At 31.7% G+C, this 27,427-nt stretch overlaps 1 protein-coding gene across 3 annotated transcripts; it reads left to right on the top strand.

The window, feature by feature from the left end:
• The first annotated feature begins 481 nt into the window (after positions 1–481).
• Positions 482–27,427, top strand: LOC143042184 (uncharacterized). Of its 3 annotated transcripts, XM_076214456.1 has the most exons (19): positions 482–1,574; positions 8,108–8,187; positions 8,497–8,605; positions 9,280–9,354; positions 9,611–9,699; positions 10,095–10,168; positions 11,268–11,428; positions 12,678–12,736; positions 13,862–13,939; positions 15,229–15,289; positions 16,467–16,557; positions 18,192–18,370; positions 18,831–18,842; positions 22,467–22,631; positions 23,796–23,835; positions 25,232–25,329; positions 25,880–25,960; positions 26,391–26,525; positions 27,147–27,427. In XM_076214456.1, exons 1-19 carry the CDS (start codon positions 690–692, stop codon positions 27,315–27,317), a joined length of 2,643 nt encoding a protein of 880 aa, XP_076070571.1. In that variant the 5' UTR covers positions 482–689; the 3' UTR covers positions 27,318–27,427. The 3 variants fall into 3 exon arrangements, with proteins under 3 accessions (XP_076070571.1, XP_076070583.1, XP_076070578.1); XM_076214468.1 differs by lacking the exon at positions 9,280–9,354; XM_076214463.1 differs by lacking the exon at positions 18,831–18,842 and having other exon boundaries at positions 483–1,574.

Below are 27,427 nucleotides of genomic sequence, written 5' to 3'. Positions count from 1 at the left end.
ATATAATGAGGCTATGACTTCGTGTTTGAATTCAGTTTTGTAGAATAAAAATATACAGCGTTCTCTCAATTTCTATTTTTTTTTTTTCAGCTTGTAGAAATTTCTGAATTAAGTAAATGTCAGATCAGAATGTTTGTTTATACTTTTAATTCGTTAGAATTTCCTTTCTTTTCCTAACTATGTTACATATGCCTTGGTCTTCATTAAAGCAATCGTCGTTTCTTACGACTTTATCACTATTGTCTAAACACCTTTTATTATAATTGATTGTATATAAAATTCCGAAATCAATTCGAATTAGTACTTTAGCGAACACTTGACCGTCACCTCATTTGATTTTGTCGATATATTTTATTTCATTTCTATCTGTTATGACAGTCGTATTAGTACAATTTGTTATATATCTTTCACTATATCAAAAGTATTAAGAACTGTTTTGTGTATTGGGATTAAGATTAAATAAGCCCCGAGTCACTAACAATAGAAATATCACAAGCTTATCTTGAGATCAAATATTTAATCGTTACAAACTTACATATTGTTTTAAAACGTTATGATTTAGTTTGGTTTTTATACTAGGAGAGACGGGATGTTGTAGAACTCGATATATTCTAATCAGATAGCACATCAAAGATAGGAGTGTATTCTACTCAGTGTCTATTCAAAGGATGTGAGTTTCTAAGTGCAAAATGGAGGATCCGATTCGTAAACCCTCTTATAGGAAACCATCTATTTCAAGATTGTCGTCTCTGAACGAAAACTTACAATCTATTTCTGATAATGAAGATTGTGCGTTTGAAACCGAAAGAAGTACCAAGAAAGTGCGCAAGGTTTCAAGAAAACAAAGTCGGAGTAATATTATGCTCGGAGCATTGAAGAAAGACTTACAAGAGATTGAAGCGAACCCAGCAATCAGAAAACACAGAAAAAGTATACAAAGAATTGATTCACGTGACAATCAGGTGAATCGAAATCTTGAGGTGTTTAATGAAACGGTGTCAAGAATGTCATGGCCACGTGACCAACAGAAGCGACGTCGCTATAGTAGTTTCGGCGCTCTAACGTCACGTTCACGACGAAAATCGTCGGTTTCAAGTGTATCATCAGGTGAAATAGTTCTGACGGATAGGGAATTAAGAAAAATTACTATGATGCAAACACTTCAAAATATGGGAGTGAAATTTCCAAAGAAACGGCCCCAAAACGTCCCTCAAAGTCCAACAATGAATGAAGTTGAGGTTATGGAAAACATGCAGTTAAGAAAAAGACATAGTTTATCTACAAGAATGTTAGAAGCAACAAAACTAGTTCAAAAAAGAAGACAACCTGAGACTCTCCAACCACTTGATAATATTATCAGAGAGGTGACAGAAGTTAGCGAAATGGTAACAGCTTCTTCGTCTGATGAGAAGAAAAAGGGAAGTCGACCATCTTCTAATGAGAGTCAAAGCAGTAACGCTATGAGAGCAGTACCACGAGCAAATTTCCAACCAAGACATAGAGCCTCAATTGCAGGGACATCTGTAGCTATGGAAGGTATTGGTGCCTTTAGAAAAAGGATCAGAAGAAGGAAGGTAATTTTAGTGCAGTATTTACTTTGTAGATGTTTGTTTAAATTGCATCTAGAATACTACCTATTTTCTTTGTCTACCAAATAAAGTAACAAATGGATATTTCATGGCAATGTTAATTTCATGTCACACCATTGTTCTTCACAATAGTTATCAAAGGTACCAGGATTATAATTTAGTTCGCCAGACGCGCGTTTCGTCTACATAAGACTCATCAGTGACGCTCATATCAAAATATTTATAAAACCAAACAAGTACGAAGTTGATTAGCATTGAGGATCCAAAATTCTAAAAAGTTGTGCCAAATACGGCTAAGGTAATCTATGCCTGGGATAAGAAAATCCTTAGTTTTTCGAAAAGTTCAAAGTTTTGTTAACACAATTTAAGGTGAGTAAAACAGAAAATACGTCATGTGTATGTAAATCTTTTTAAAAATATATTTGAAACAATTATAAGCTGTAGTATAAAAATAATTTTAAGTCAATGTAAAAAAAATATTTTTTTTTTATTCAGCTCGAAACTAAAAATGCTTGGTAAATCTTGCCCTTCCCAAGACCTTCATACAAAAAAAAGATTTTTTTCTCTCACATCGCCCTAACATTGCATATTTAGTTTTTGTTATGTATCTCCAAACATGTCTGCGTATCCATACATTCCTGACTTTAATTTGTTTTGGTTGGAGCGTTCCTGGAGAACATCGGAAGAGCGAAATTACAGTGTTATTTTTATTGTCTTTCATATAAAATATTTTTCAGAAAAATTCCAATGGGCTTTATTGGTCAACAATTAGCTTTTTCAGTAATGTTATTGAAAACATTCATGTACTGTGCCGTTTTGCTACTGATTGACCGAAAACTAATTAAAAACTATGTCCTGCTTAGAAAACATGAAATATATCATGATTTTAAGAGATATGATAGAAACATAAATCAGAAAATATAACCAACTTCTTTACTATCAAATCAGGAACTGGTTGATTGTTATCCGTTTTTAAAACACTTGACAGTATCCATTGAAATTTTCCTCAACAAAGGATTTATAAAGGACGAAAGTCAATAATAACAGAAAGTTTTATTAATTATAAAAAGAATTTGAAAGTGTTATATGAATTTTAAAGTTATTTGTGCGTTGGACCTCCACAGAGATCACTGTATGTTTCATGTTTCTGTTTTAAAACATGAATTGTTATGTTGTTTAGAAATCAAAATTAAATCAATCCGATTGCAAACACAGGAAAAAAGAAGTACACTTCACTCAAAAATGCTTCAGCTCATCGGGTCATCTTTTAATCACAGAAAACATTTAGATATAATAGTTTTGACTTTTGAATATCTTTTAATATGAAAGGTAGATCATTTTTAAATGAGATTCAGGTCTCAAAGTCGCCAGCCAACCTCTAAGGTCACAGCTCGGATTGAAGCATGTTTGGGCTAAACACATGGGCTATACCTATTGTTTAAAGTGTCTGTTAGTAACACAATTTGCCTTTGCATTCTCTGATTTGTGTCCTCTTAAGAAAATACTATGTGATAATTTGATCTTTTAATACAACCCACGTTAATGAATAATTCATAAGAACCAAAATAATTCGTCACACAGATTAGAAAATAAGTGTATTGCAATATAAAACCAGGTTATTAAACCTTTCACTTTAGTCGGAATTGTCCGTACCAAGCCAGGACTGTGGCTGGCATTGTTCCAATGGTGCATATTAAAAACAAATAAAAAAGTTACTAGATAGATATAGGAAGATGTGGTGTGAGTGCCAATGAGACAACCCTCAATCCAAATAACAATTTAAAAAAAAATAAACCATTATAGGTCAATGTACGGCCTTCAACACGGAGCCTTGGCTCAAACCGAACAACAAGCTATAAAGGACCCCAAAATTACAAGTGTAAAACCATTCAAACGGGAAAACCAACGGTCTAATTCAAACAGGAAAACCAACGGTCTAGAGCATGTAAATTGTGATCGATGTTTTTTTTAAGTAAAGCTTGAAGTTTAGTACTTTTAATATATATATTCTATATACTACTGAGTTATTTTATGAATATGTATCAAAAAGCGGAAAAAAAGCATCCATTTGAAAATGATCCATTTGAAATTAAGCAATCATCCTGTCATACTTTTTTCTTACCTAGGGTCGATATATTTTGCAAGACCTTTTTGTTTGTCATGGGATCCCTAATAAGTTGTAGAATAATTCTGTTATGTAGCTTGTCGTCATTGATTTTCTTTGGTTCTTTATTTTGGATGTCGCCATACTAGTAGCTCTAATGACAGGTATACAGCAACTCGAATAGTCTTTTATTCTGGAGCATTACAGCTTATAGAATTCACATATACAAAAATAAGTTTTACTACCTTGGTACAATTTAGGTATAACTTTGATATCGTTATGTTGTACGGTTATTCTGAATACATGCATAAAACATTTAAAGTATGCATGCACGAGTTTCATTTAGCATATTTGAATTTACTATTTCAGTGCACATTTATAAACTTAAATCTGAAAGCATTTGACACAGTTGTGACGTGAAATATACTTCAAGTTATAATTAATTGTCATACTTGAACTTGATATACAATGGAAATCGTTATAAGATCAACATTTATTATGTCCGTGAAAGTGAAAATCAATTCAAATGATTCATAAATTGTCGATATTTTGGTAATAAGTGTCCAAAAAATCTCTTCATCAATGCAATAAGTGCTCTTCACGTCAAATAAAAGTCTGAAAACAAATAATTTATTACCAGGAACAGGCCTGCAAAAAAAATTCAATAAGTGGTTTGCTTGCAGTTAAAATGTATCACAAGGAATATATTTCAAACGTTGTTTTGAAATGAGTCCTTTCTTTAATCTTGTGATTCAAACCTATTCTTTCTGTACTTTCTTTACATTCTCTTGTGAGTAACTTTATACTTATATCTTGGCCGACCTTATATTTTCACATGTACTCCAGACTTCGTACTTACTTACTTCGCTGACAACAACTTTGGTACTCTATTCTGTCAGTTCAAAACCAGGAAAGATCTTTTGGCATTATCTGTCCAAATTATAAATAAAAGATCATCATTTTTCTTTTTGTTAATTCGATGTTTTTTTTTCAATTAATCAAGTCTCAAACAACCAATTTAAATCACGTTAAAAACTTATCACACACACTTCAACCACTTACGACTATAAAAGTAAAAGACATGATTATGCTTTCTTATAAAATTAAATGTAAGTAAATAAATTTCAAACTCAATGTATCTCTCAAACTTAAAGGTCCGATACTCTCTATAGTGTCTTGATGTCGTTTGGATCCTGTCTAATTAAAGTGCTATGGATTCGTTATTATTCTTTCGTGGGTAGCGGGAAACTACGAGTGTAAACGAAGTAAACATTTACTTTACAGTAATATACAGATATTAAAAACAAAAAAAAATCAAATTTCAACGAAAATACAATTATCTATCTCCACGGACAATGTTATCCACGAAAATATTTGAATCCACAGTATTCCTTTTCTTTAGATTATCCTTTTAAACGGTAGAGCATTTTTCCATTAATTTCTGTTCCAAATAAGGCCCAACGGTCTGTGTAAGTGATTGCAAGAACTTGTATATAATTTATTTATTTATTGATTTAATTTGAATTATTTTTATGAAATAGGATCAATATGTAACGAGGCAAAACTATTATTATTACATAATTAAATCTATGAGTATAAGAATTTTCGAATATCTAAACAATTATTGGAACTCAGAGACTCAGCTCCGAGACATTTTGGAAAGGATTACATACGTGTAGGAGAAAACATATCCTCTTAAATACAGTAAGCAGAGATAGCGGCTAAAAATTTTTTAGGGTGCCGGAAATAGACAGTAATTTCTAAAAAAAAAACCAAAATAAGAAGATGGTGCACGATTGCCAATAAGACCGATATCCACTAGGGACCCAATGACGTAAATATAAGAAACCATAAAGCATCATAAGGCTCTAAAAAAATACGCGAAACCAGTACCATACCGCAAAATAAGTTAAAACGACATGATATTCATTAACTTGTTATTGCCTCAAATTTGTATTATATATTTCCAACTCGACTTGAATCTAATTATCTGTGTGAACTTTTAAAACAGAAGTTAGTTTTTGTCCATTGTTTGTTTGATTGTTTTTTATTCTAAGTTATTTGCACTTTCCTGTAAACGTCGATATTTGAATCGGTTTCTTTAAGTACTAAAAATTGAGGCAAAGGATGTGGAAAGTAAATAAAGGTTACTAATTTGCCTTAACTTTTACTGCTTTATCGCAAAGTCAATTATCTTCTGCTAAAACATTGGCTTACGTTCAATATTGTGGTAATTGTCTTTGTTTGTATTTACTTGTAGTATTATGAATCAAACACATAAAAAGCAAATGATCGTACACAGTTATTTGTTTGGTGGTGGGTGCTAAACATCCCGTATTAAAGCATGCAGGCAGCGTTAATACTACATATAGATGTGGTTGTGATTAATTTGTTGCATATATCTTGGGCGATCATTTATTTTCACACATACTCGAGAATTATTACTTAAAATATTACAAATGCTTTCATGTGTTATGTTACTGCATTTTATTAATTTCAATATATGATAAATTTCTATTCAAAATTGATTTTTTATTACATAATGAAATATTTGATAAATTTGAAATATGATTTTATAGACTAACATTTAGTTTGACTAATCAATTTCCCTCTATTAATCATTACATTTTTATCATGCTTATGTACACAGTAGTTTAGCTGCAAAAATATCTTATAAATATATATTTATATTGTACTTTCTCATAAGTAGTTGATCGAATTTTAAATCGTTGATCGTATATAACATATATAGTTATTTTTAAAGGAAATATATTTTAATCTGTGTTAATAAGTTAATCCTGTTACACATATATTATTATTTTGAAATTACTCATGTATTATATCGAATTACTTTTGTAACTAATCAAGCAAAAACTAATTTTACGTACATTTACGTACATTTTCGTACGTGTGAAAAAGAAAGAGGGAAATACATCTGCCACAACTATTATAAAGCACTAAAATTATCATAAAGTTTCAGTTATTACAGATTTCGTTTACAACAAACAAAAAACTTTTCGCAAAAACAGTAAGTGGTTATTATAAACAAAGACAGAAGCAAAAATAGTAATGTTGAAAGATCATCGAAAAGGTTCTTCCGGCATTTACTTTTTTACAAAGTCTGAAGCTAAAATCAAAATGATAAAACTTTATACCTATATTTCATACGGACAGTATCCCTGACTATTTAAAAAAAATAAAGTTCGAGGTCGTAGTTACTGTTAGATAAAACCGGTAGGGAAAATCTTTAGTCTCGACGTGATAAACATAAATTTGCTAAAGTTTCACAAAATATTAAACAAAGATTTTCCTGATTATCAATCTTCATTTGATTCAGATCAGAAGGTAGAGCTACATCACTCAAGGAAATGAAATGATAAAATATACAAATCATTTTAGGTAGAACAAGTAATTAGCAGAAGTATAACCTAACTAAAGGCAACAGTAGTATACCGCTACTCAAAACTCGTAAATCTATGGACAAAAAAAATCGGGGTAACAAACTAAAACTGAGGGAAACGCATTAAATATAAGAGGAGAACAACGACACAACATTAAAATGTAACACACACAGAAACGGACTAAGTATTAGACAAAATCCGATGAGAATAACAAATATAACATCAAAATCAAATACATGAATTTGGGATAGAAAAGTACCGTGACACGTCTTATAGTAATGTGAATTCACACTCAAATATAAGAGAAAACAAACGACACAACGGAAACACAACGTAAAAATGTTACACACACGGAAACGAACTATGATATAATAATGACCATTTTCCTGACTTGGTACAGGACATTTTTAAAGAAAAAAAATGGTGGGTTGAACCTTGTTTTGTGGCATGCCAAACCTCATGGCAATGTTAAGTATAACATTAAAATGACAACATAATATTACAGGACTACAATACAAATAAATAGGAGAACGTATTAGGCAAAGAAACACATGAATAATAAATAACAAAAGGCATCAGGTTTAAAATTCAATACGCCAAAAACGCGCCTCGTCCACACAAGACTTACCAGTGACGCCCAAATATAAAAGTAAAAAAAAGTACAAAGTTGTACAGCACTGAGGATCAAAAGTTGAAAAAGGTTGTGCCAAATACGGCTAGGGTTTTCTGCTTGTGATAAGAACATCCTTATTATTTAGAACAATTTATGCTATTGCAAACAGTAAGAGAATAACAAATTGATAATATGCCTAACATCAGTTATACCTATTTGAATTAATATTTATGATGATATTCGTTTTACACAATCTAAATAAAGTTATAAGACATATCAACTACATTTGTGTAGCATATATTTTTATGTACCAATGTCTTGAATTGAAAGTGGTAATATTCATAGCTTTAACTTTTACTGATCTTAAAAGAGGTAAACTGTATTTATATTTCCGTTGTAGACACGTCCGATACAGAAGTTTAAACGTCTTGCCAAATTTCTGGTTGTTTTACTTCGTTCATGGAGAGTACATGCACAATCGTAAGTAATTTCAGTTCAATATTGCACTCTACACCAGAGCAACTGCTACTATGTCCACTTCTACATTATCAAAAATATTGCTACAAAAGAGATGCTTCAACAGAACAACCAAATTGATAAATGGTAAACTTTGTCCCAGGGAATTGCTACTTATTTTTTTTTGTATATACACTTTAACTTTTATAATGAAAACTCGAAATAATGAATCCTTTAAACTTTTTTCTTCTCATAAATTAATTGTTTTAATTTTGTTGCCTTTAATTTTTTTCTTGCTCTTAAATTTCACTTCAAACTGATTTGTTTTTGTAGAGTACATGAAATCCTTTTGTCTTTTGATAACATTGATGCAGTGACGAATACTTCAAATTCAGAGGTGGAACTCCTATTTGATATAAGTGAATATAAAGCTGCTAAAGAGGTTATAACATGTTATTCTATTCTTACTGGTGTTAATGCAATTACAACATATATAACAGTACACCTGCATCAGCTGAATGTTTCTGCTTATAGGATTTTTTTGTACAATTTATTTATAGTATTTATATCTCAAAATATTGTGTATACATGTAATAACAAAAAAACCCATCTTATTATAATACTTCTTGTTGTGTCAAAAAAGTACTAACACTTGTCAAACAGAATTATCTTGCAATGGTGCTATGGAATACATATACTTCATATATTACTCTTGGTAAGCGAAACCATCACAAAATAAAGAGAACCTTGTACGGCTTTTTTTTTATGTAGTTATAGAATCATTAACACGAGATTAAAGACATAGGACGTTTTGTTATACGAAAACGTCATTTGTATGTATACCAGATACGAAATATTCAGCTATTCTATCTTCTGAAATGAATAATTAACGTTGACGCCGCCGATGCAGCAACATACTTGCGTTTTCTCTTTGCACTAATCATCGCAGACAAGACAAAACATGTGTTTTTCCGAGTATCTTTCAATATGGGAAAATTATTTAGGTTAAATGAAATGTATGAATAAAATAATTCATTGAAATATGTTATTAAAAAAAAGTAACATAATAGTATCTACTGCATATACCATGTAAGAGATTAAATATATATTGAACAGGCAAAAATTTCAAACGAATTGAAGCGAATACTGAACAAGAAACCCGGAACTAGAACAAAGGATGAGGTTTACTATGTAAGATAGTTTCAGTTTTGGAAATTAAATTAAGTCAAGTAATAACTGAATGCTCATTTACTCTTTTTTAGTCAGAAAACTTTTTAACAATTATTATTAACTTCTTAGATATTCTAGTCTTAATATATAAAATATTAAATCAAAATAAGAAAGAAAAAAATCGATTTTCTTTTTTTTTCAAACCTTTAGCAAGATACTTGAGTGCGTCAAAGTGATTGCATCTTATTTAACAATATCATTTTTTTTTTTACTTTAGATACAAATTGCACTACGGAATTACAAGTCAATAGTTGAATACCCAGTACATATGCAGAAAATGCTAGCTGAAAAGGCTTGGTATGAATCGTAAGTGTATTTAAAGTTAATAATTAACCCTTTTTTAATTAAACTTTAGTAATGCACAATATTTTCCAATTATTTATTTAAATAATAATAAATTTAGTGTAAACTAAAATTTTGCTCTGAATAGAGGATGAAAACAATTAGAAGTTGGTGTTATGTCATACAAGTGAGAGGTTTAGCTAGCGATAAAACCAAGTTCAAACAACCGTTTTCTACATTAAAAAAATAACTGTACCAAATCAGGAATATGACAGTAGTTATCCATTCTTTTAATGTGTTTGAGCTTTGGATTTTGCCATTATGAGTTTTCTTTGGAGTTCAATGTTTTTGTGATTTTATTTTTTATGTGAATGAAGAAATTTTTTAAACGTTGTTGACAATAGTTTTCTCCTTTTCAGATATGACGCAAAAAGAATAATTGTAAGAGAAGGTCATGTGCCCATGTGCTTTTATTTTCTCTTAACAGGATCAGGTAAATGTTATAGATAGTATTTAGCATCAGCATAATTTACAAGACCTTCTTCAATATGTATGTGATCTTGATGAAAATAAGTATATAATTTGTATGCATCCAATAGTTTTTCTTGATTAACTTTCATCAATTAATGATCAAAGCAAAACACTCGAAAGCCAGGAAAGGATAAGTACCGAAACACCTTAAAAACTTAACCTATATGAAACAAATTAGACAAGCCAGGAAAGAATAAGTACCGAAACACCTTAAAAACTTAACCTATATGAAACAAATTAGACAAGCCAGGAAAGGATAAGTACCGAAACACCTTAAAAACTTAACCTATATGAAACAAATTAGACAAGCCAGGAAAGGATAAGTACCGAAACACCTTAAAAACTTAACCTATATGAAACAAATTAGACAAGCCAGGAAAGGATAAGTACCGAAACACCTTAAAAACTGAACCTATATGAAACAAATTAGACAAGCCAGGAAAGGATAAGTACCGAAACACCTTAAAAACTTAACCTATATGAAACAAATTAGACAAGCCAGGAAAGGATAAGTACCGAAACACCTTAAAAACTTAACCTATATGAAACAAATTAGACAAGCCAGGAAAGGATAAGTACCGAAACACCTTAAAAACTTAACCTATATGAAACAAATTAGACAAGCCAGGAAAGGATAAGTACCGAAACACCTTAAAAACTTAACCTATATGAAACAAATTAGACAAGCCAGGAAAGGATAAGTACCGAAACACCTTAAAAACTTAACCTATATGAAACAAATTAGACAAATCTATCTAAGGTCAACTTTACTTGCGGGATCTGAAACTTAGTTTCTTTATGAATTTTTAATAGATCAAAACGGAATATTATAAATCATGCCAGTACTAAAGCACTGACCAATGAACGGATGATATCCCCTGAAACCAGTAGTTGTATCAACTCATTATCTGTTAATGTTCGGTATGAGCCAAGGCTCCGTGTTGAAGACCGTACTTTTACCTATAATAGTTTACTTTTACAAATTATTACTTGTCTCATTGGCACTCAAACCAGATCTTCTTATATATATATATATATATATATATATATTCTTCTTACAGGAGTTGTTTCAGCAATGGATAGAAAGACTAATGTAAGAAAGACGATAATGTACCTAAGTAGAGGAGATAGTTTTGGAGAGCAAGCCATCATGACGAGATCTTTAAGACAAACAACTGTTATATCAAGAGATAGAATAGAATTATTGACAATTTCCGATACCGTAAGTGATGAATGAAACTAGAAAGGGGACAACAATAAAACAAATAAATAAAATGCAAATAATTTTCACGATAAATCTAAAACTGACATATATATATATATATATATATATATATATATATATATATATATATATCAATGTTTGGCTTCTTTTTCTAAATATATTCATTACTTCTACCTACTGTCTGACCAACATTAGGTTATAGTAGAACATATAGATAACGATAAAGCTAGCTTCTTAACATTCTTCTTGGGATTCACATGACAACGTATAAAGTTTTAATCAGACGAATATAGGAACAAGTCAACGAGAATAGGATCAGTTTTTCTCATTTGAATTTCGCCTGTTGAAAAATACATCAATTTAACGTAACAAATACAAAAGGGATGTACTTCCCATTTCGAACAACTTTGAAAGAAGATGATTTACAAAATATTAAATGACTCTTTCTTAAAAAAGATATTTCTTCTTCAACCAGTATATTTTAAGAACCATAGTTGAACAAGTTCTTTCATTATGTCTTTTATTTTGAATGATAGCGTATTGCATATCGTTTCAATTAAGGGTTACTGTTTGCAGCGAGTGGCTGGTCAGATACACATACAAATCTTTTATAACCAGCTGACTGCATTTTTGAATCCATAAGTACTTAGGGACAGGACATTTTTTTAGCCCTCTCCTTTTTTTTTTTCAAATTTCGTTATTTTTTGTTTTCCATTAATTTCAATTGTTTTCGTGTTTTACTGTATGATATGAAAATAAATATACTAAAAATAACTAAAAATTCCAAGATAACTGGAAAATGGTATTATTTAATGAAAAAACAATATATTACTTACTGATATAGGAGTAAAATTAAGATTTTTTTTATACCGTTTGTAAACTTTCGCGATTTTCATTGAAAAAGGTATACCAAATATTTTGGCGGTTGTTCTTTTGGCGGATTCAATGTTTTTATCTATACCTTTGCATGTGCACTTTTAAATTAGCGGAATTTATTTTGGCGATTTTGTTTTATCCGCGAAATTAAGCGAATATTTACAACTCACGAAAATAACCCGGTATACGGTATTTCATCAACTTTCCCAGCCAAAAAAGTTTTAGTACATTTGTATCATTACTTTCACTATGTGTAACTGCGACACTTTATTTTACGTAAAAAATCGAGTTTCAAAAATGATTCAGCAAACGAGATCTACAATACAAATGTTAGATAATTTTGTTTGATGATTATTGTTATACATTGTAGGATTTTGTGGACATTTTTATGTCAGGTGGGTTACGGAATCCCAATGATCCATTTCTAAGGTAAGTTATTCTACTAATTAAATATAACAAGTAGACAAACAAAGAAATAACATTATGTGAACTTCAAAACTACAATATTTATCTTAATCTTAAGATAAATATGAACTAGAAATGTGATACGTAACATTTTATTTAGCATGATACCGAATGATCTTTCATATGTTGTATTAGTTGTTTGCTATAGATAAAAGCTAAATTTGCAGATCAGTAGACAAAAGCAAGTTTATCAATTTTACACTTGAAATAACATAATATTAAATTTGAAATGTACTATGCAAAACTGCAATGGATTCAGTTTGGTAAATGCTTCCCTGGCACGAAATGTGTGGTCATGGTTTACGTTGTGATTTTTTTTTTGTGATTGTTTTTATTAATTTTTCTCTCGGACTTTGAAGTTTTGAGTACTGAACGACTAGTCAACACCTTTAGTTCTAAAGGATGTATGTTTATTTTTTGTTAAAATATTCTTTTCACTTTTTGGTCTTTTGGAAAATGTTGTTTGTGCTGTATTTAGACCCCTACCAAGAAATTGGTTTTACATGCACACGTATAAAAATTGCGGTTTTTATCCGACGCAATCATAGGTTTGAACGTTGTTTTCAATTTGGACTTGTTTATTCTTTGTATTTACTTGTAATCTGTACGGAACAGGATAGATATGCCGAACAAGGCTCGTTTTTGTACGTGTATAAGTTTCCTACAACTTTTTTTCTGACGAGAAAATAATTTTATATTGAGTATTTTTGAAACTGTGAGGTTTAAGTCTTACTCCATCAGCACTTCTATTTCTACATTTCATTTGTTGAATTGAAGTTTGCTCTAAACGAGAAAAACACGAAATCTGGGAGAAACACGCACATCCGTTGCTATTTAGAATACTATTTTGTCAGCTGGACTGACTGAGACATCATAAAGAGTCCCATATGAACTTATAGATGTATTAATGGTTGCTCTTGGTTTGTATAGAAGGGACATAGCTATAAGATCTGAGTTGATGTTAACACAAAAGGAACAAAAATAAAAGGAACAAAAAAAATAACGGTTTATATCTGATTATAATTTATACTTAAAGAAAAACTGTAAGAACTGTAAATTTATTAAGTAGAACCTTTGTTAACATTTCAGGTCTTTAGAATTTCTCAAGGAATGGCCGGTGGAGCTATTATCTGATAATCCGAAGATGGCAATTTTCAGTTATTTCAAGTAACATTTTAATATTCTGTATTCTGTTTTTACATTGAATTGATATTATGTTCTATACAATTCATACTGTGGATTCATTTTTTTAGTGGGTATCAATTTTCGTTGATTGCTGAAAACTTGCATATTCGTTGATAATTGTTTACGTGGTTCACCTCTGTATACAAAGCCTATTGAAAATATGATATTCGTTGAAAATTTGAATTCGTGGTTCACCTGTTTCCACGAAATCCACGAAAATTGGTATCCAACGAATAATAATGAATCCACAGTAATTAGTTATTGATTCATAAAAAGACCAAAGTAACTAAATAAGCAGATATCTTGATGATTTTGAAAATAAAATCAAGTATTTAAAAGGTTCAATCAGAAACCTTACATAAAAACAAATGCCCGCAAACCTTATATAATAACAAAAACATCAAGAAAGATAAACATTTGTTTTATTGATATAACGTAGCAAAATGCAGTGCAAAAAACGAAACTAAATCCGGGCTTAATCCATTTTCTCCGGTAAAAACTCTCAAGGAAATGTGAATAGACTAGTTCATATGATGATAATTAAACGTGCGTGTTAATGATGTTACGACTTGAATATCATTTATATGGTCATTTTTATGTTTTCAAAGTAGGAATTATTCGAAATGCTAAGGAATTTCTTATCCCAGGCATAGATTACCTTAGCCATATTTTGCACAAATTTGGGTCCGCAATGCACTTCAACATTGTACTTGTCTTGACTTTCTTTTTATTTTGATCTGAGCGTCACTGATGAGTCTTATGTAGACGAAACGCGCGTCTGTCGTGGAAAATTGTAAGCCTGGTACCTATGATTACTATTTACGTTAACTTTTTAGGGAAACTTGCATTTATTTCTCATACTCTTAAGTTTAATTTATTTTAAGTGCGGGTCAAGGTATGATATATAGGCGAAAATAGTTTAACGATGTTCAAATATTGTAAATCGATTACTTGTAGTCGGAGACAAAGCAAGATAACAATAAGAAGTAAACTCACCATAATACTGAACTCCGTGAAAAATTCAAAAAGGAAAGACCCTAATCACATGACAATTTCAAAAGCTAAAAACACATCAAACGAATAGATAACAACTGTCATATTTCTGACTTGGTGCAGGCATTTTTCGTATGTAGACAATGTAGGATCAAACCTGGTTTTAAAATTAGCTAATAAAACTTTGTATCTTCGCATATATGAAATTCGACATGTTAGATAATTTAAATGAGTAGAAATTTTTTACACCATAATCTTAATTGACTAAATATTTTTAGACGTCAGACTGTGTTAGTGGCAGATAGTCAAAAGAACGATTGGATTTTCGTAGTCAAATCTGTAAGTTTTTAATTTTGAGCATGCAAACAAAATATTCTTTTATATCATTATCATACATATTGAATTCCTGTCGATATTTTTTATTTTGTTTCGTAAATGTTTCAAATGAGTTCGATATAGGTAAACAATTGAATGTGAAATATAAAATCAATGAGAGCTGTCCGTTAATTTCAATGACAAGCGCTGCATTTTGTGATAAAATCAATTCTGAACAGAGTATGGTCTTGAAAAGCTCAAATCCATTTAGGTTTATAAATTAACTTGCCAACCAGGTCAACATAATTTGTTGTACATCTTCGCCCATTCTTGAAATATTTGTACAAACTCATCTAATATAAATATTATAAATAGACATATTTTTCATTCAAAGCTCTTTGAACATGTCGTGTTCAAAATGTTGGATATCAATTTTAAACTGTTAAGTGCTATTGGAATATCTATACAGTTTGAGAATACAAAACAAAACTAAAAATGACGTATAACTTGATGTAGATTTTAAAGTGTAGAAGAAAGGACAAGGTACGATAAGGCCCGTTTTGGCCCCCTATTTTCTCATTTTTAAAATTTTGTTTTGGAAAGCTACTTATCACGTTAGAATATTCCCTTTGGTTTGAAGTTTGTTTGGATGAACTTCAAAACCATTAAATTCAGAAAATGTGTGAGGTGAGGGGGTAAAAGGGTATCAAAACGCCAAAAGAAGGAAAAATTTCGATTTTTGGCCATTGCTTCTTAAAAATTAATAGCATGCGCCTACGTGGTTCGGAGACAATTATGGCGATTTAGACGGCAAAAACAGTTCTCATGACATTGGAACAAAACATTCTTGGGTCACGTTGTCGCAGGCACTATAAAACTAAAAATTCGTTGTACAGAACACCTGCAGAGTGAATAATATATAACAATATTTGAATAATAACAGAAAGTTTACCCCTCTAACCCCACCCAGTTGCTAAAATTAGTGGTTTAGAAGTTCATTGAAACAAACTTCAAACCTCAGGGAATATTTAAACAAAAACAGTAGCTTTTCAAAAAACAGAATTTGAAAATGAGAAAATAGGGGGCCAAAAACAGGCCTTATCGAACTTAATCTTTTGATCTTCGCAAACATTTTAGCACGTCATATTAGGTATATAAGAAACCATCAAGGGTTGTAATGAAATACCCTTATACAAATTAGGGAAGCTGTAGTATACTGAAGAAATTAGAACCAGTAGCTCCGAAAAAATCTCTAACTAAGGCCGCAAAACAACGCACATGGAGAGAAAATGGTAAATATATATAAATAGTAAACAACACGCTAAAACTAAGTTAGTTTCAGTTGATTGCTTTTGTAATAGTATTGATTATTCAAGTTGTCAAAGACAAAGACATATGCACAAAAACATTCAAAATAAAATGTCTGTCTATAATTTATCTACTCACTGTGTAGGCATTAAATAAAATTCAAACCCCACAATTAAGAATGACAATTTTATCCAGTCAAATTTTACGATACATTTATAACATAAAATCAGTATTGAAATCAATTGAAAAAATTGAAACTATCCTATGGGAGGTTGCCCTCAGATTGTCGTGTTCCTAACGCTATCCCAGCAATAAAATAATTGGAAGTATTTGTATCTGTATAAAAGCTTTATTTCCTTATTAAAAAGTTTGATTTCTACGAAGTTGAACCGAAATAAAATACTAATATTAGAATAGGGCGACAAAAGTTTATCAATGTTAAAATCTTATAAATCGATTGAAAAAAGTGAAATAAAGGTAACACACAAAAAGTGCGGGAATCATGAACTGCAACATGAGCGAGACAATATATGTCGACGGGATTCGTATCTTATGCTTCAAACGTATATCAGCCGTCATGCAAATTCACACTCAGACAAAATTTATCCAATGGTTATAACACCTGCACATTTAGTCAATAAACCATAATGACCTTATGTAGAAGTCCAGGAAATTGATTCTCAAATTTTACTTTTGACTCCTCAAACTATAAAGAAGTTAGACAATATTACTCGAAAAAAAATTTGAAATACATAGATCAAAAGAAAACAAATCCAGCAGGAATCCTAAAATCTTGGAAACAGATAGACATTCTAGTACAAAGCTACGACAAGGTTATTGTATCCTGCTATGCCTGCATCACATATCATTCGAATTCACACTCTTGCAATACAAGTCAAAGCAGAGGATATGAAACAATTGTTGTACAATTACCATACCTTTAGATCTAAGATCACAATAAAGTCACGCGGGAATTAAGATTCAGACACATCATATCGGTAATATATTTCATGATGGCGATCGTATATATCTTGAAATGTGTTGTTTTTTTATCGTTTCCATCGATAGAAAGAGAGACGGTTTCTTTTCCATTATTAACTAAAATTAAGAATGGAATTGAGAAATAAGTCAAAGAAACAACAACCCAACACAAGAGCAGACAACAGCCGAAGGTCCACCAATGGGTCTTCAATGCAGCAAGAACTCGTACATGGAGGCGTGATTCAGCTGGCCCCTTAACAAAAATGTACACTAGTTCAGTGATGGCCGTCATACTGAACACCGATATGTACACTAGAAACTAAAATTAAAAATCAGACAAGACTTACAAAGGCCAGAGGAACAGGCGCAAAAATGCGGCGGTGTTTAATATTATTTTTGAGATTTCAAACCCCCTCCCCCCTATACCTCTAGCAAATATAAAAAGAACAAACACACAACAATACGCACAGTAAAACTCAGTTCAAAAGAAGTCTGAGTCCGATGTCAGAGCGTATACAATCTATCTAAACCGCTTTCTAGTTTCGTATGAAATATATACTAATAATTTTACTTAATTTTCTTTATCCTCTCTGAGAACAGAAACAATGTGTGAGACACCACTATTTTTTATTTTTAGTTGTTGGGGCTATGGATCAGGATAAAAGCTTGTCACATAACGAGCAACTTGCATTAATGTGTCAAGAAGAGATTAAACGCTTAGAAGAGAAAAATGCTAATATCCATTATTATGCCTTACCAGAAATCAACGTAGCAACAAATGCTGCCTATTCCGAACTACGACAAGAACATGATAAAGTTAGTAATGTCAATTTGTTATAGTATACTTTACAGTTGAAGGTAGTCATGACTATATGACATTCAGAAAAAATAATGATGTTTATAATAAATCAGGGGAATTATTGTTATTGTTTCATGTGATATCCTACATACTATACTATATTATTGCTAACTTAGGTGTGGAAGTGTCAAATGGGATATAGAATACACTTACATTTTCTTGTCATAGTTGTAGACCCTTTGGTGTCCTTGGGCTATTTTTTGCTCTTTTGTCGGGTTGTTGTCTCTTTGACACATTGGTCAGGTTGTTTACACGTTGACCCATTCCCCATTTCTATGATTAATTTCAATTAAAAGAAAAAATATAACTTTAGTGAAGAATAAAACGACGGTGTTATTCCATAAAACTCAATTAGAACTCTTAACCAAAGACACGCCTCATATTTTCATTTTAAGATGTAACTTTCTATATTTACAGGCGATGAGTAAGGTAAGAAACAAGCGATCCGCTAAACCTGCTTTATATTGCGTTTGATAGTGTATCTATTGCAATTGTTTGGCCATTCATATGACCGTTCCTACCAGTGTCATGTTAACCGACTTTTCTTGATACGATGTATTATACTTAAAATTTCAAAATAATTGTCATGTAACCCTACTTTGCTTGCCTGCTTTTAGACTCCTACGTTTTATTGAAAGATTTAGAACCTACCATCCTTTCCATACACTAACATATTGCAAAGGATTGATTGTTTAAGCCTAGGTCACACCTTACCGGATAGCTCGAACGGACGCCTAACGTATAACTTTTTTTCAATCCGTTCATGTCCGTTAGACGTCCGTTCTTATCCGTTAGACGTCCGTCCATATCCGTTGCATGTCCGTTAAGCGTACGTTTTATCCGTCGGAGTCCGTTCTGTCCGGTGGAAAATTTTGAGCATGTTCAAACGTTCAACGGATAAAATGTCCGTTGAACGTTAGTTAGGCGTCCGTTTTGTACGGTACTCGTCCGTTTCGTTTCCGTTTTGTATCCGTTACGTGTCCGTTATACATCCGTTAGAGGTCTGGAAGATGAATTCACCAACGGACTTCTACCGGACGTTTAACGGATAAAACGGATGTTGAACGGATGAGAAACGGACTTCTACCTGACGTATAACGGATAATAGTTATCAAAGGTACCAGGATTATAATTTAGTACGCCAGACGCGCGTTTCGTCTACATAAGACTCATCAGTGACGCTCATATCAAAATATTTATAAAGCCAAACAAGTACAAAGTTGAAGAGCATTGAGGATCCAAAATTCCAAAAAGTTGTGCCAAATACGGCTAAGGTAATCTATGCCTGGGATAAGAAAAATCCTTAGTTTTCGAAACATTCCAAGTTTAGTTAACAGGAAATTTATAAAAATGACCACATTATTGATATTCATGTCAACACCGAAGTGTTGACTACTGGGCTGGTGATACCCTCGGGGACGAAACGTCCACCAGCAGTGGCATCGACCCAGTGGTGTAAATAGTTATCAAAGGTACCAGGATTATAATTTAGTACGCCAGACGCGCGTTTCGTCTACATAAGACTCATCAGTGACGCTCATATCAAAATATTTATAAAGCCAAACAAGTACAAAGTTGAAGAGCATTGAGGATCCAAAATTCCAAAAAGTTGTGCCAAATACGGCTAAGGTAATCTATGCCTGGGATAAGAAAAATCCTTAGTTTTCGAAACATTCCAAGTTTAGTTAACAGGAAATTTATAAAAATGACCACATTATTGATATTCATGTCAACACCGAAGTGTTGACTACTGGGCTGGTGATACCCTCGGGGACGAAACGTCCACCAGCAGTGGCATCGACCCAGTGGTGTAAATAGTTATCAAAGGTACCAGGATTATAATTTAGTACGCCAGACGCGCGTTTCGTCTACATAAGACTCATCAGTGACGCTCATATCAAAATATTTATAAAGCCAAACAAGTACAAAGTTGAAGAGCATTGAGGATCCAAAATTCCAAAAAGTTGTGCCAAATACGGCTAAGGTAATCTATGCCTGGGATAAGAAAAATCCTTAGTTTTCGAAACATTCCAAGTTTAGTTAACAGGAAATTTATAAAAATGACCACATTATTGATATTCATGTCAACACCGAAGTGTTGACTACTGGGCTGGTGATACCCTCGGGGACGAAACGTCCACCAGCAGTGGCATCGACCCAGTGGTGTAAATAGTTATCAAAGGTACCAGGATTATAATTTAGTACGCCAGACGCGCGTTTCGTCTACATAAGACTCATCAGTGACGCTCATATCAAAATATTTATAAAGCCAAACAAGTACAAAGTTGAAGAGCATTGAGGATAAAATGGATGATGAACGGATCTGCAACGGATAAATGCAAATTGAAAATTTCGCGTCAGAAATGCCAATTATTGGTATGTCAGATTTCTTAAGGTTCATAAATTTTTATTATTCATAATCGATCTTAGAGTATAGGCACGTCTTCACAGTCAAGCAGTTCTTATTCAGGCCAGACACTGCCCTTTTGGCGGAATTTTGAAGAATAAACCAAAACCAGTTACACAAAAACATTTTGAATATATATGCGATTCACATGTATTATTATTATAGCCTTTTATTTTTCCGTCTATCTTGCTCATCCGTTTTATCCGGTACGCTTCCGTTAGGTGTCCGTTTTATGCGGTACTCGTCCGTTGGATGTACGTTCGACATCCGTTCTGTCCGGTACGTGTCCGTTTCTCGTACGTTGCATATATGGTGTGTGTCCGTTATGCATCCGTTACACGTCCGTTTTATTCGGTCAGTACATCAACGGACTCCCAACGGATAACAATTTTGTCAACGGACAACTTTTATTTTCATCCGTTCGTCCGTTCGTGCTATCCGGTAAGGTGTGACCGAGGCTTTAATTTGTTGAAATCTGTGTATCACTCATAACATCCATGAATTCAAATGATTATTCTATTGTTCTTTTTTATTTCCAAATTCATAAATATAGAGAACATACAAATCCTTTGTTAAAAGAAGAGAAATTCTTTTTGCCCTTTGTAAATACAACTCTTTCTCAAACCACGCCTGTTTTGGGGAGATATATAATGTTTATAGATAATTAATATTGCTTACATACTGGTTCCCGGTTATGATCTCTATGTTTCATCTCATAGAGACATAACTTAGGTATGTTACCAGTAAATATACATATGCATATTTTTTATATTGAACCTGTTGTAATCATACAGTCAAGGTAGGAATACTTAAGTAATTTAGTGTTAGTTTAAACTCTTAGAAGTTCGTGCATATAAACGTTGAAAATATGCCGCATAGAACTAAATTTTGACTTTGAAAAAAATGTATTGCATATGAACTTTCCATTCTAGTATATGAATTTTTTTTCAAAACGTCATAGTAAAAGTGTTACAGTTTTAGCCGCAAAAGGAAAATTGCATTGTCAATATTTACAGGAATGCAACCTATAGACGAAGTGATATATATTTTGGAAATTTAACTGCATCAATGATATTAAATGGTTTTAATTCCTTTTTGTAAAACGTAAAACAAAATTGATTTTGAAAGAAAGATCTTTTGACAAAAATACTTTCATCTGTTTTCCGGATAAAACGTTATCGATTCAGAAATAAAACAATTAAAATGGATCTAAATTTTCATATATCTCTGCTTATTATTTTGAGTGTAATGTGGAAAATAGAATAAAATTATGTACATTTTCCCCAGGCTTAGGTTACAAAGCCGAATTGGTCACTTTTCAGAGTTTTCTGTCTCAATGGCCCTTAATTTCGTGTTTGCTTTGGACACCACACTGTTTGTTTCGAGGACCTGAAGCTTAGTTTTTAATTTTCTATGTTTTGTCTTGTGTACTATTATTTGTCTGTTTGTCTTTCTCTTTGTTAGCCATGGCGTTGTCAGTTTATTTTCGATCTATGAGTTTGACTGTCCCGCTAGTATCTTCGCCCCTCTTTTGTAGGACTCACTAGGACTGAATCTGGCGTATCAAACAGAGCAAGGTATCTTTGATGAGGTTTTGTTTATTTGACCATATGTTTCATAACCTTTTATGCAATGGTATATTTTAGATTGTAAACCAAAATACAATTACCAGAGCTTTACACGACTTAGAAAGTATGAACTTAGATGAAGAGAAAATGACCACTGTAACTGGATCAAAGAACGAGTTAATTCCTCCGCCAGTACAAAGGCGTAAAATGTCTCTTGTAGATCTCAGTAATCTGATGTTAAAGGTAAGTTCAATGTTGTAGAAGGAAAATTTAGCTTTTTTGTAATGTAAGGGGATTTCCATTCCGAATTAGTGTAAGCTAAAATACGACGTACCCCAACTAAATTTGGTTGAGAATGTGTTCATGTAATATTGACATCCAAAATATTGATGAAAATCGAAAGGGGATATGTGCAGAATTAATTTACAAAAATATTTTCAAAATGTACGTGTTTTGAGCTTATCATATATTTATCTTTAATACGTCTGGGAGAATTTATCTTGCTCAATTTTTCAAAACTTCAAATAGAAATGACTTAAAGCCCCCGTATTATCAAACTAAGTTTCCAATCATGATTATATTTTGTTATCATATCGTTATGCCGGTTTAAATATAGCTAAATCTAGAAAACGTGTGTACCCAAAATTTCATGTATGTCAACACAAATTTTTATTTAACTGTTATATAATATACAAATACAGAGATGTGATATATTTGTCAAAAGGTACTATTGTTAACCAAGGACAATGTTGTAGAAAATAATTGTAGGCATTCCAAAATATAATTAAAGATTCAATGTTAATTGTTGGTCTCTTAAGAAATCAAAAGTTTGACGCTGAGATTAAAATAATCATGAGGTTAGTAAATGCTTTTGTAAAACATACTTGAAAAACTTTACATACACAGAGTATGATATGTTAATGTAATAATTATCAATAAGTAAAAATAGAAATTATTTCCATGTATAAAACTTTCACACGCCAAAGCATATGTAAACGGCATTTACATAGACCATAATCATTACATATGTGATAAATAGGAATATAATAGACATAGATATTTCTGTAATTGATGATGTATATTACTTTGTCTGTTGGTATTTTATAACACTAAGTGTTACGACGTCCTATAGTTGCATACTTCTACGCCATTTTGTCTCCAGTAGAGAGGTTTCTCGTTGATAATCATACCACATTCTTTTGTTTCCATATAAACAGTAATATTGAACTTGTTTCCTCTTCCAACGAAGATGAATGTATTAGCTAGAATATAATGAATAATAAAAAAAAATAATTAAAGCAACCATATCAAGAGAATATTTTTGTTACAACTTCAAATAATATTTAATATCATAGTGTCATTCTGCTCAAATCAAATCATATCATATAATGATTTTATTTATTTTAGACCCCTTTTCTTAAAGCTCCGGGCCATTCTGCTTCAACAGGTAAGATACATATTGAATTTCACTTAGTGTTGGTCATAATACAGACGTCACACTAATTCAGATGGAAGTGAGCTTTAAAAGAAAAACATCCTTTGAAACATTAAGAAACTCATTAAAAATACCAGTTTTATAATATTGACGTGCATTTCATATAAGAAGACTTAACGGTAGCACCGCAAAAAAAAAAAAAAACCCGATTCAATACCAAACCACAAACGAACTTGACGTGTGTTGAAAACCAACTGTTTCAATTTGTATACCGTTGATCACAGTGGTATCAGTGTGGGACAAAAAGTTTAAAATAGTAGGTATATAATTATCCTCATCAGACAGGTATAGACCTAAAGATAATTGTTTTATCCATAATTTATGTAAAATAGTTTATACAAATTGACAATTTAGAAGAGTATAAGAATATATGGTTTGAATGTCAATGAGACAACTCTCCATCCAAGTCACAATTTGTAAAAGTAAACCATTATAGGTCAAGGTAGGGCCTTCAACTCGGAGCATTGGCTTACACTGAACAGCATGTTATAAAGTGCCGCAAAAATGGCAATTGTAAAACCATTTAAAACAGGTAAACTAACGGTTGAATCTATATTAAAAAGAAACGAGAAACACTTATGAACCACTTTAACAAACGACAACCACTGAACACCAGGTTCATGACTTTGGACAGATGCAAAGATCTTAACATCTGAAGACCAAAACGACCAATAGGATCCTACAAGGTAGTCGATTTATGGATAGTCAAGTGTTTCTGAGGGAGTAAGAACAATAGTTTCCAAATAATTTCTCAGTTTTGTTAACGAAAAATTTAAGAAACTGTTGTTATTAATCATTGCAGTACCGAAGCGCTGACTACTGACCTCATGATACCTTCGAGACTAGCAGTCCACCAAAAGTGTTATAAATCGAGTGCTATTACACAAATTATTTTGGAGGTTCATGCTTCTGAAATGTAGAAGCAATCAAAAACATGTTTTGAGAAAACCTCAACGTAAAACAGTCGAAATAATAAGTTATAGATGCTTGAGCTTTATGTTTTTAAGACCTTGCAAGGACGCAATATTTCTAAAAAAATGTAATTGGAGCTTTTATTCAACAATTTACAGTTGACTGTGGAGTCAATATTTAATATTATTTAGCTGAATTAACTCAATTTTGCAATTCTTAATAATGTTTATATTAAATATATTATGTTTTATATATTTATATATTTATTCCATAAGATTGTTAAAATATGTTGCTATCGTTTTAATTGAGGTTTGCTAAATCTAAACAGTAAATATACTTTTTATGAACAAAGAGGGTAAAATACACATATGCAATGTGACATTTTTCAAAAATCTAAATGAACCAAATAAAGATGAAAATATATATTACATTCCAGAACGTAAGAATGATTCCACTGTTTATCCAGTAACGACTACAGAAGACGACGAGGAAGAAGAGGAAGAGGAAAGACCATCTACGGCTTCGACAAGAAAGGTGTGTAACAACCTAATTTAATGCTATAGGTTTCTTATCTCTCACAGATCGGTTGTAAGCTATAACACTATAAGAATGATCTTGACATTAAAATCTTCATGATGGGAAAAACTCAATCGTATCATGTCAACGGAAGAACATGAACGCCAAATGATTTGGCACATCATATTTTACTACTGAAAAATCAAATGTCGACGTTAGGAACTCGAGAACTTAATCCATTTATCATAGGTAATAGTGTTCATGTGCCAATCAGAATCATTTCCTAGTAAAAGATTTAGATATGGCACATATATTTCTAACCTATAGCATTCTTATAAATTTTCTAGGTTACACTATATATATTGTCTGTATTGCAAAATACAACATGCTTAAGGAAATGCTTGTGTTTATAATAATTTGATCCCGCCGGGGAATGGATTCAAGACCTGCAGAATTTGGAATAGCCATAGATGCTGTTCACATATTTATAATCATATAGGCTTCTAAATATTCAAGAAAGCGACAAATATGAAAACAAGAAAAATGATAAAATACCTTGCATTTGTAGGATTTGCAAGATGACGACAAAGAAGCAGAAAAAGCACCAATATTTGTTAATGTGTATACTTTAACAAAAGGAGATGTTTTTGTAAGTATGGTATATTATATATTGCAATGAAGCTGATTTAAGAAGAATAAATAGTAAAGGATAATTTCATTTTCTTATGTCCGCTTTTATGAAAAATGTGTTATTTGTTGTTATGAGACGTTTATTTGTTGTATTTCTGCTCTGAATTTTCCACTTCTGATAATCTGACAATGAATAAAATTAAAGTTCATTCATCCAATATCCGCATACATTTATTATGTCATGGGTATTCGAGAGTTTTTAAGGAATTAAAACCGTGAGAGGCGAAAGATACCAAAGAGACATTTAAACTTATTAAACACGTCACTAGGGAAAACATTAAAAAGTATTGACCGAACCATGGAGTATCGAAATTCAACTCTATGGAGAAAAGAAAATTATTCGTAAAAGCGAGGTTAACTATAAACGCGTATATCTCATATTATTTCAGGGTTTACAAGACGTTGTTTTTGACAACCAAACATCTTTAAGTCTTGTTAGTAATGGTGTAGAAGTTATAATGATTCATAAAAAGTTCTTTACAGATCAGCTTAACGTCTCACAATTTGTGAGATTACGTGAAAAGGTATGTGTATATTATAAATATACGTTAATAATAATGTCAGCGTCTCCTTTTTCTCAGACCATTCCTTTTTATACTTAATGGCAAATAAAAAACACAAATCATATCGAATAAAACATTCCAGGCAATACAAACAATTAAAATAGTTAATTACTCCTTGTAGAAATACTTTTAAAAGTTAAAAAAAGACAGAAGATACTTCTTGGGGGGGGGGGGGGGTATAACCTCTACGGTCAATATATAATACAATATATCAATGGTGCAAAACGTATAATTGGTATAACAAAAATTGTTTTCTTTCAACTGTTTAAAGTGCCGTAAAAGACAGTACACGTAGTTAGGAACATAGTGACGGTTTGGCTCATTTATGTTGAGAAATAAACGCTTTTCATCTAATTGTCGATTCGCTTGAAAAATAAAATTGGGTTGCATATATGCTGCAAAATGTTCAAGAAATATTTTTTTAAAAGATGTCTTTCATTTTGGTAAATTGCGTCAGTAAATTGAATGTAGCTTATTATCAATAAGTCAGTATATTTTTTCTCTCGTTGGAATTCACTAGACATGTCGCTTAACGTAGACTATTGAAACAAACATATTATTGAAGTATATCCTTTCTTGTAGGTTTATCCGTATCCTTCGGAAGAGAAGTTAAAACAGGATCTGACTGACCGTGTATCATGGGACTATCAGAAGAAAACAGCTTTTCTTAATGCATTACGAAATGCTGCAATTAGAAAACAAAATATTCACGATGCTAGGTCACACCTGACAATACCCCCGGTTGTGGTTTGAGAACCATCGCACGTCACTTGCTGATTTACCGCCATGTTTTTTTTCCTGAATACTCAGTGTTATCACATAAGTGCTATAATGTTGTTAATATAATAAAAACTGTTACAAGA

This window comes from Mytilus galloprovincialis, chromosome 1, assembly GCF_965363235.1.
Source record: "Mytilus galloprovincialis chromosome 1, xbMytGall1.hap1.1, whole genome shotgun sequence".
NCBI lineage: Eukaryota > Metazoa > Mollusca > Bivalvia > Mytilida > Mytilidae > Mytilus > Mytilus galloprovincialis.
This window is presented reverse-complemented; position numbering and strand designations above follow the sequence as displayed.